Genomic DNA, 11,495 nt, shown 5'->3' on the forward strand with positions numbered 1-11,495 from the left:
CAAATAGGTATTTCTTACTGAGGAATGTCGTCTTCTAACAGGTCTCTCTACATTGTCACTGAAAGAGGAAAAAAAAATTTACATACACAGTGGTACAAGACTGAATTTCTAAAACCCATCATTACAACATCCCTTACATGCTTTTAAATTGGTCATCACTTAACACTTGGCATCACTTTCACTTAATAAAATTTATATTACAAGACTTAAATTCAGTATTTAGAAAGTCAGTGTTTTAAAATACATATGGTATACCATAAGACTATCTCTTGAAAAACAATCAGTAAAATATAATTTACCATATTGATTTATATAAGCATAATTATAAGATAAATGGACCAAAAGAAAAAAAGAAAAAAAGAAAGAAAGGGAATTCTCTGGCAGTCCAGTGGTTAGGACTCAGTGATTTCACTGCCATAGCCGTGGTTCAATCCCTGGTCAGGGAACTAAGATCCTGCAAGCTGCAGTGCAGCCCCCCCCCCCCCAAAAAAAAGAGATAAATGGACAATAAATCAAGAGACTCTAGTTCTGGTTTCACTACAGTGTGATTTTTAGACCAGGTTTTGAATATTCAACTGGCTATGGCAGCCAAACAAACAACTTAGCAGATGCAAGAAAAATAGGTGGTATTGAGACTATAAAGGGGAATTCCTTCCTGCCTGGTTTGATCATCACAGCTATTATGTACTCTGCTCAGGTTAGTTGTTGCCAAGCAAGAATATGAGCCCAGTGTTGCACCACTTGATTTTTCAGGAAAAGCTGAAAATCTAATTGTATGAAATCTTGAAATTTTGGCAACTAATTCAAAAATTAAAAAACATTGTTTATTGTTTAGCCAATTTTTTCTTTGTCATATATATATATATGCCTGTAGGCTGTAAACTGCCACTAGTTTGTGATGCCAACTTTAGACAAATCATTTCATTTCTTTGGGCCTCAATTTTCTCATCCTTAAATTGAAGAGATAGGAATTGGTCTCTAAAGTCCCTCTCAGTTTTGACTTTAGATAAGTTTATATAAAGATATGGCAGGGAGTGCTGTGACTCTGTAACATTTAACTCTTTTCCCTGGAACAGACTGGGAAAACATTTCAAAAGTTATAAACATGTCTTACTAATTGGAAAAGTATCTTTCCCTGATAAAGAGTTTAACGTTTTTAGCTGCATTTCCCAAACTTACTTTTCTTCATTAGCCTCTGAAGACATCCCATCCATTTTCGAAGAAAAACTGTTTCTGTAACAAATACACAATATGAGAAAAGGTGAGAAAAAAGGAAGAGAAGTTGTAATCTGTGAAGAGATTAAGAGCAGAGCAGAGTTGTAATTTCAGGATTACTTTCTGTGGGAGGGCCCCCCCCGCAAAAAAAGGGAAAACTTCACTATGGGGCTATGAAATACGAGAAATTTTGAGGATTTTAAACTACTCTCTTATAATTACCAATCCTGGAAAATTCTCATACTCAAGAGGAAATCAGTGACTAACTCTGATTGGAATGATATGGACTTCAACGGTTCAAATAAAAATTTGTCCTAGTTTATATGAGTTTATGGATTATATAATAATTCAATCTCAAAATATAGTCAATCAGCTATCAAAATACTGATATTTGCATAAAGTAGATTTGCATAAATGCATATTTATCTTATGAAAATTTAACTTTAAGTACTCCAGCAAAAAAAAATTTAAGACATAAAAATAACATTTTAGGGGCTTCCCTGGTGGTCCAGTGGGTAAGACTCTGCACTCCCAATGCAGGGGGCCCAGGTTCGATCTCTGGTTGGGGAACTAGATGCCTCATCCTTCTGCAACTAAGTCTGCATGCTGCAACAAAGACCTGGGGCAGCCTAAATAAATAAATAAATAAATAAATAAATAAATAAATAAATGGGGGAAAAACCATTTTAAACAGTGTAGTTGATTATGTTTACAATCTCACTCAATGAGTATTTGTCTTGGAAAGAGTGTGCAATAAGAAGCATAACCTGAAGTTTCTTTAACTGGTCTTATCTCCTACCTATCCATACCTATATTTCCACTTTATGCATTTTAACCTTAAACTTTATCCCTGGGTAAGAAAAAATTCCATTGCAGATTTCAAAAAACAGAATAGCTAGAGATTCTGACTCAACAATATTAGCATTTCTACTACAATACTAAATTAATACCACATACATATGGATTTCCCTGGTGGCGCCTGCCAAGGCAGGAGACGTGGGTTTGAGCCCTGGTCCGGGAAGATCCCACATGCCACGGAGCAACTAAGCCTGCGCCACAACTACTGAGCCTGCACTCTAGAGCCCGCGAGCCACAACTACTGAGCCCACGTGCCACAACTACTGGAGCCCACGCGCCTAGAGCCTGTGCTCCGCAACAAGAGAAGCCACTGCAATGTGAAGCCAGCGCACCGCAACAAAGACCCAAGGCAGCCAAAAATAAATAAATAGACAGACAGATAGATAAAAAGACTAGAATACTTACTTAGAAAAAAAAATACCCATATACAAACTGTCAGAATCAATGTTCTTACACTTCTAGCAATAAGTAAAAAACCAAAACAACAAAAAAAAGGTACTTAAAAGATATCTTATTTTACATGCTTTCATCATATATAACAAAAGTCAAATTAAAGAACAGTACTTCATAATGAACTTGAACCTGAAGTAAAAGTCTGCTTATTTTTCAGTATTGATTTATTTAATTAGCAGTTAAAATAGATATAAGGTGATGGGTATCTTCTAGGATTTGATCTCTGACCCTCTCCTTTTGTCCTCCATCACTTTCTCAGTCTGCTTATCCATTCTTCTGGTTTCACTTACCTCCTGTTCACAGATAACACCTATATCTACTTAAAATAATATTTTTAATTTAAAAATATAAGCTATTACATACTATCCTCTTTCCCAAAAGCAACCACCTTCACTACTTTAAGTTAATTATTTTGTATCTAAAGAAAGCTCTCTTGGGACTTCCCTGGTGGCACAGTGGTTAAGAATCTGCCTGCCAATGCAGCAGACACGGGTTCAAGCCCTGGTCCGGGAAGATTCCATATGCTGCGGAGCAACTAAGCCCGTGTGCCACAATTTCTGAGCCTGCACTCTAGAACCCTCAAGCCACAACTACTGAGCCCGAGCACCACAACTACTAAAGCCCGTGCGCCCTAGAGCCTGCATGCTACAACTACTGAAGCCTGCGCACCTAGAGCCCGTGCTCTGCAACAAGAGAAGCCACCGCAATGAGAAGTCCACACACCGCAATGAAGAGTAGCTCCCGTTCGCCACAACTAGAGAAAGCCCATGAGCAGCAATGAAGACCCAACGCAACCAAAAAAAAAAGCTCTCTTACCCACAACCACCTCCATCTCATATACACACACAGACACCCCATACCCAGAAAAATACAGTACAACAAAGAAAGATTACATGCTAATTTCACTACAATAAATATAAAAATCCTAAAAAGAACAGCAAAAATAGAGCCAGCAATTTGTGAAAAGGTTGTGAAAAGGACAATATATTATGGTCATGTTGGTTATATTCCAGAAATGCAATACTGGTTTAACATTAGAAAATCAATTTTACAATTTACTATACTAACAGATTAAAAGGGGGAAAATCCTAAGATCATTTCAACAGATAAAAAAAAAGTTTGCTGACTGGGCTTCCCTGGTGGCGCAGTGGTTGAGAGTCCGCCTGACGATGCAGGGGACACGGGTTCATGCCCCGGTCTGGGAGGATCCCACATGCCGCAGAGCGGCTAGGCCCCGTGAGCCATGGTCGCTGAGCCTGCGCATCTGGAGCATCTGGAGCCTGTGCTCCGCAACGGGAGAGGCCACAGCAGTGAGAGGCCCGCGTGCTGCAAAAAAAAAAAAAAAAAAAAAAAAAGAGTGTGCTGACTTTTAACACCCTTTCATGTTAAAAAAAAATTTAGCAAACCAGGAATACAAGGTAAATTCCTTAATCTAACAAACAGTATCTATTTTAAAAACTAACAGCAAACATCAACTTAATGGTGAAACTGAAAACGTTTCCTGAGATCAAACAAGTATGACAGCTATTTCCACTTCTATGCAATCTATCACCAAGTCTTAGTGGTTCTATTTCCAATATATATCACAAATTCATTCACTTCTATCTTCAGTGCCACCACCATAATTCAAGCTGCCATCTCTCAAGTAGAATATTGCAATTTCTACCTCAGTGGTCTCCCTACTTTCACTCTTATCCCCCTAAAATACTTTCTCCACATAGTAGGCAGTTATCTTCTTAAACATAAATCACATTTAAGACATTCCCTTACGTAAAACCCTTTAAAAGCTCCCCACTGTACTGAGAATAAACTCTTTATCAGGACGTACAAAGCTCTACAAGATTTGGGTCCTACTTGACTCTCAGACTTCAGACTTCATCTCATACCACTGTCTTCCTCACTCTCTACGCTAACCACACTGGCATTTTATTGCTGCACACACAAAGCTCTTTCCCGGCATTAAATTTATATTTGCTATTCTCTCTTGGCAAGAAGCCAAGAAAAGTACTCTTTGTAGCACTGTGTATGTCTCCTTTGTGGCATTACCACAACCGTAATTTAAAAGTCCATTATGTAAATTAATTATTCCTTTTATCTTCCCAAACTACCTGATAGAAGAAATTTTCACATACTGAAGTATGGGGAAGCCATTCTGGATTATACATGATTTGGCTTGAACTTTATTCTAATTAAAACAGCCAGTGTTATGGCTTATCAAACATACACTGTACATCTGCTTTAACCATTAAAGAAAAGGGTATATTGTGCAGAAGTAAAGAATGTCTGTTTTGAATATAGGGATAAATGCCTCCTTTTCCGGGACCTCAGTGCTAGTACTCCTTTGATGATAAGGCTCACTACCCAGGCTCCCAGGCCATACTGACTTGCTGTGTATGCATTAATCTTTTTTGGAAACTCTGAAGGAATGTACCCTTGTCATGTTTGATGTTCTTTGTTCTGACAAAATATAAAACTGTGCTGAAAATCATGCTTCTCCAGAACAGTTCCTCAGAGCTATCTGAGAGGTTGTCTCCCAGGGTATAGTCCTCAGTTTGGCTAAAATAAAACTCTCTTCTATTCTTACTATAGATTGATTATTGATTATTTGCATCAACATACCCTTGCCCCAACAGTAAACTCCATGAGAACAGGGCTGGTGTCTCTTATGTTCACTGTTACATTCTGAGAATCTAGCACAGCGCTTTGTAAATAATACGAGCTATAAATATTGCTGAATGACTAATTAAGAAACAATTCTTTAAAGTTGCCTTCATGATCTATGTCTTGCATTTTTTTCTTCCTTTGGAAATATTTTCAAATTCAGTGATATATTAAAAATTCACAGATTAAAAATAGTAAATACGGGCTTCCCTGGTGGCGCAGTGGCTGAGAGTCCGCCTGCCGATGCAGGGGACGCGGGTTCGTGCCCCGGTCCGGGAAGATCCCACATGCCGCGGAGCGGCTGGGCCCGTAAGCCGTGGCCGCTGAGCCTGCGCATCCGGAGCCTGTGCCCCGCAACGGGAGAGGCCACAACAGTGAGAGGCCCGCGTACCGCAAAAAAAAAAAAAAGTAAATACTATCAAATCAGGATCACCTAAACATCTTCATTGTTTGAATCAGTCATTGTGCATCATTCTTGTTTAACCTGCAGACCAGCTGGCAGTTGATTAAGTAATAAGATTCAAAGCTTATTGATGTCCTCTTTTAAAAATATTCTATTCAGTACATATCTGTAAGTTACACCTCCAACAGAAATAGGAGACTCCAGGTTCTCACATTAAGCTTCATGTGTAAAATGCTATTATGGTTGAACTTTTGATCATTGTCACATTAATTGATTATTGATTGGTTCCAAAACTGTGCACTTGGCACACAGGTAGGGGTGCTACAGCTTACTCACAAAGGTGTTCTGGGATATTTTGAACTTTTGAGAGAAACAACAATTCTCAACATCTATCCATCACTGCTAGCTCAAAATAGTACCCATTCACATTACATTAGTTTTGATAACATATTATCGCAAAGCTGGATTTTTGGCAGTTGCTGTGATATATAAAGCAAGTACTTTTGATCAATGTGGTACTGGAAATGAGGGTGGCAGTATCCAATCTGATTCCAAAATCTAAAAGGTGTGCAATATTCAACAGGCACACATATCCAATTAGTAAATAATTGTAAGTATTTATGAATAAAATTAAAATATTATCTTTTACTTCAATTTATGTATATTATTTTTTTCAAATGGCTACTAAGCAGCTAGAATCACTTGACAACAACTTCTAAAATTGTTTGGACCTAAGCACTTAATAAATATTGATAGAACCGTTAGGTATTTCTTTTGTCCTAGGGGCACCATGAGCCAAGAAAATTTGGGAACTACTAGTCTAAATAATCCAGAGGTCCACAAACTACAGCTGCTGGGCCAAATGGGTCTTTAACAGTAGTTTTTTACATTTTAAATCAGTTACAGAGAACAACAACAACAAAAAGCATAGAAAGAAGAAATGTGACAGAGATCATGTAGACCATCGAGCTTGCAGAACCTGAAAATCTGCTATCTAGCTATTTGTCCACTCCTTCATTTACTTCACCACTATCTAGAGTTAATATATTTCATAGTGTCCAATGATATAGATTCTAGATCTGTGCTGTCCAATACAGAACAGGTCTAGAGTCTATATCATTTAAATTTAAATTTAAATTAATTAAAATGAAATAAAATTTACAATATAGTTCTTGTTACAATAGCCACACTGCAGGTGTTCGTCACATGGGACTAATGAGTACCGTGTTAGTGCAGAAATAAAACATTACCATTAACACTGAAAGTTTTATTGGACAGCACTGTCCTACTAACAATATCTAGAGTGTCTTCTACCATCTCTTACTTAGCATCAAACACATCATTAATACTACCACTCCAAATATTTTTACGCAGTTTACATCTATTTGTCATCTTGGAAACATTCCCAAACTTTCAAGAAGAATTATACTGCTTTGAACCCAAACTTTAATTAGCAAAATCTTACATTAACTCCTCATCTCTATAAATCATTCTTCCCTTCAAGTTCCACCTCAAATACCATTTTCTCCAAGAAGCCTCCTTTAGTCTCCATTGCCAAAAAGCATCAAATAAGCTTTTCTGTGCTCCCATATTCCTTTAGAATGTCCTATAATCCTTTACATTGTCCTGCTTTATAGTTATCTGTGTATATTAATTCTTTCCCGTTCTGGACTGTAAACTCTAGATGAGGGACTCAATCAACCGCTCCCAGCCCTAGCACAAGACAACAAAGAACCCAGTACAAATCTGAGGAATTCGACTTATTCAAGCGAAAACTTCAATCTTAATACCTAGCGTAAGTTCTGCTTTGGTCTTCTCTGTCATCCCTCTATAAAGCTATCTTCAAAATTCCAATCGGCAATGTATTTTTTTTTAGAACTTTTTCTTAAACTCTAGTATTGAGATAAACAGCAAGAAAAGACTCCTTAACTCTGGCCTAATAACGGACAGAGGAAGATTTTTTTTTAAACTTATTTGTGGTGTACTAATATTGGCTTTATTTGTTTATGTTATTACATCCGCCGGAAACCCGAAATCTGCTCAGGGCTGCGAGCACTCGATCAGACCTTGTAAATAAACCATCAGCCGAGAGTTTAAGATCACTTACTGCTGTCACTTCATTTATAGCTAAGAAAAGATTGAGTAAGAAGTGCGAACAGCCGCGAGTTCCCCAAGGAAAAGAAACTGCGGTGCGAGGAAGAGTACCGGAACCCTGACAGAAGATGGCGGGGCGGGGCGGAGCGCCGCGGGCCGGGACGCCGCGGGCCAGCGAGCCGGGTCCCCCTCGCCGTGGGGCCCAGGTGTGGACGGAGACTGCTAGGGAGGAGGAAGGCGGCACATGTGCAGGCCGAGGTGAAGAAAAAAGGAGCCCCGCACCCGCGGAGAAGCGTCAGTACCTGAGCCCAGCGAGTTCCGAGGCAGCTTGGCTGTAGGAGCGTCCCCCACCTCCCTCCGCGGGGCCTTCAGACCGCTCAGACAAAACCTAAATGCCCCCGCGCGAAGCCCAGGCCGAAAGTTACCCGCCGCGGCCCAACTGCTTGAGCAATTCTCCTCAGACTTGTTTGGGGTCCGCACGCTTCTCAGAGAGGCACCTCACCGCCACCCCTCGACGTCACCTCACAACACCCAGACGGCCTCAGTGAAGCATTCAAATCTAACCGCCTAGTTGGAGCGCATGCGCAAAGCCGCTCAACGCGTCGGCCCCGCCCCTTAGACTCCAGAGCCTTCCTAAGACTCCTTTAATCAAACTTCCTTTGCAGCCTGTATGCCGATTTTATTTCTTTCAAGGTTATCTCATTTTCTACCGAATTTTCCTTTGTCCCTTCCCATTGCAGATCCCCCACAGTATGGGAGCGGCCATCTTCTTTTGATTTCTTGCTATCAAAAGGATAGGAGCTTTGCTTCCGTACAAAATGGCGGCTTCTATCACGTCGCGTCACATCCCCCTAGTTTTACTCCCTATAGCTAGCAGGAAACAGGAGGTTTCGGGGACGAGGTGGCCGAGTGGTTAAGGCGATGGACTGCTAATCCATTGTGCTCTGCACGCGTGGGTTCGAATCCCATCCTCGTCGAAAATTGTTTTTGCGTCTGATTTGAACAGATAAACGTTAATTTGCTTGCGGAATGGAAACAGTTGAATATTTGTTCCAGGTATGATTTACTAGTCAATTTACTCTAGCACAATCAAGCTACTGTTTGAATCTTTGAAAGACGGGCTCGGGAGTGTTGTGACCTCGCAGATAAAGAAAAAGTTGGGAAAGATGCATTTCCTGGGATTCGGAGTTTAATTAAAAAATGGATTTAATGTCTTTTTAATGAAGTAAACAGTGCATAGAATTCCACGATTATTACTGTTCCCATATGTTCCAATTGTGGTCTAGTCAATATTAATTAACCCAGCTCCTGATTGAGGAACTTCAATTACTGTGGATTCTTACCCAGGGTTTTCACTTCAAAAGCTACCGTGAGACAGTGTTGAGGATTCTCTTCCAGCCCCCAGCAGGCTGCAGGTGTTCAAGAAAAGTATTCAACATTAAAAAGATGTTGACAACACGTGGAAACCTGGTAGTATCTAGAAGCCAGAGACTGAACATCTACCTTCCCAAAGGAGAAGGTCTTAATTCCTCTCTTGGATTTAAGCAAAGAGGGAAAAACAGGGAGTAGAAAAAGAATAGATTCCCCTCTTGAAAGGTCATCGGGCAGATTCATTCAACTCACATTTAACAACCTTCATTTATCCAGTATTTATCTACAGGCAACAATGAATTACAGCACTTTAATTAACCATAACCCTGTGATCACGATAGACATTTTTTTTACTCCATTTTATAAATGAGGACATTGAAAGATAAACTTGCCCAAGGTTATACAGCTTCTGTAATTGCAGAAAAGGCATTGTAACCCAAGTCTGTCGAACTCTGGTGGCTCTTAACATCATCCTATGTGGTGCTGGAAATTAGTAAAAAGTGCTCATCAATCCCTTGCGGTAATGGTTTACACATTCTCTCTGCAGTGTACAGTACCCCAGAACCTGGCACCGGGCAGGTGTCTTCAGCAAAGTTCTCAGCCCTGAGTGTGGAATTCAGGCTCCAGTGGCTCCTCCTTGTCAATCCAAATCCCTTGGGAATGTTGATACCTGCCTGGGCTGAGGACTGAGGGTCACCCCAGCACCTGCCTTCAGCCTTGCTCTGTAATCCATTCACCACTCTGCTGCTAGGAGGTGTTTCTACCCGGATGCTACACACTCCCAAGGGGTCCATGGATAGAATTCAATTGGTTACTTCATTGGGGAAAAAACTGCAGCTTTATTTCCATTCATCTCTAATTGAAAGCACTTCCTTCAATAAAGATAAATAGCAAACTACAGTAATATTAACCTTACCCGTGATTTTTGTCACCAATAGAAATAACAGATATTGTTATATCACATTACTGTTATTGCTTTATGCTCATTACTACTACTTCAAGATAATGGTAGTTGTTGGACCTGCCATTAGATCTTGTAAATTTATGCATTCATAAGAAAGTACATGCATTATACTATTAGATCACAGATTTTTTTTAATTTTAAAATTTATTTTATTAAAGTGTAGTTGATTTACAATCAACTATATATATATATATATATATATTGTGTTAATTTCTGCTGTAAAGTAATTCAGTTATACGTATATATACATTCTTTTTCATATTCTTTTCCATCATGGTTTATCAGCGGATATTGAATACAGTTCCCTGTGCTATACAGTAGGACCTTGTTGTTTATCCATTCTATATATAATAGTTTGCATCTGCTAATCCCAACCTCCCAATCCATCCCTCCCCACCCCTCTTCCCCCTTAGCAACCGCAACTCTATTCTCTATGTCTGTGAGTCTGTTTCTGTTTCGTAGATAAGTTCATTCATGTCATAGATTCCACATATATGTTAGATTAGATTCCACATGTAAGTGATATCATATGGTATTTGTCTTTCTGTTTCTGCTTCACTTGGTATTATATCACAGATTTCTGAACTATTTTGATAACTGTATTCCAACTTAACTGGTTGACTGTATATTACAACAAACTTAATGTTATGCATTTAAAAACAATATTCTGAGAAGGGACCCATAGGCTTCACCAGACTACCAAAGATCTATGTCACAAAAAAGGTTAAGAGCCCCTGAGAGATTTTTCTGAAGTGCCCTCAAGACATTGATCTTAACCTTCCTCTGAACTAGGCCTTGCTCTCTCTGGACAAAGCTCATGCTTACAGTAAGTCTTGCTATGACAGTCCCAGTTTTTTGCACTTCTTTGATCTCTTGATGTATAAGAACTGTGCTTATTTTACCTGTTTCTGAGAGAATCAAATGGATTCAGGCTAACACAGAAGGGTAAAGTAAGTCTCTTTAAAACCCAGAGAAAAGATTGTAAAACTCCTCTTGAATCCTGTCTGGAGTCACAGCTGGGGAAAAAAAAAAAAAAAGGATTAACAACATGCCAGATTATTTAAAAGCCTGAGGGCAGGGGTGTGGATTAGTAGTAATGGAGAAAAATTTATCAATGTAATGAAGGCAGGCAGTAAAGCGTTAGAGGCGCCATCTACTGGAGAAGCTGCAACTGAAGACTTGGACAAGATAGTTCTGCCTGAATGGCCCATACGTTTGGAAATATCCCCATTACTCCCCCAAGTTTGTCAACAAACCACAGCTCAAGGAAACCATTCTCCATCAACACCAGGGTTCTTCACAAGTCCTATCCTGAACTATTGCAGGACCTCTCACCTCTGGAAGACCAGGAGAGAAAGAACCATTGCGCAGCCAGATGCATTACCAAGATATTCCAGCTCTCCTGTTACTTCAGTGCCAGGGAATGGACCTTCATTCTCTGAGTCCAGCTTCAAGAAGACCCATTCTCTCTGGAGC

The 11,495-nt window shown here is 39.6% G+C and overlaps 1 protein-coding gene across 4 annotated transcripts in view; it reads right to left on the minus strand.

Annotated features, from left to right (window-relative positions):
- KNL1 (kinetochore scaffold 1) overlaps positions 1-8,219 on the minus strand; it is a 66,929-nt gene extending 58,710 nt beyond the window's left edge. For 2 of the 4 annotated variants that reach the window (XM_081228592.1, XM_081228595.1), the window contains exons 1-3: positions 7,987-8,219; positions 1,180-1,233; positions 19-58 (exon numbers count right to left, since the gene is read on the minus strand). In XM_081228592.1, the coding sequence (XP_081084718.1) occupies positions 19-58; positions 1,180-1,214 (75 nt within the window). In that variant the 5' untranslated portion in view covers positions 1,215-1,233; positions 7,987-8,219. Of the gene's footprint in view, positions 1-18; positions 60-1,179; positions 1,234-7,986 lie in introns of those variants that run through there. The other 2 variants (XM_081228593.1, XM_081228594.1) reach the window with 2 other exon arrangements.
- Between the last annotated feature and the right edge of the window lie 3,276 nt (positions 8,220-11,495).

This window comes from Mesoplodon bidens (assembly GCF_964165515.1).
Source record: "Mesoplodon bidens genome assembly, chromosome: 3".
Taxonomy (NCBI): Eukaryota; Metazoa; Chordata; class Mammalia; order Artiodactyla; family Ziphiidae; genus Mesoplodon; species Mesoplodon bidens.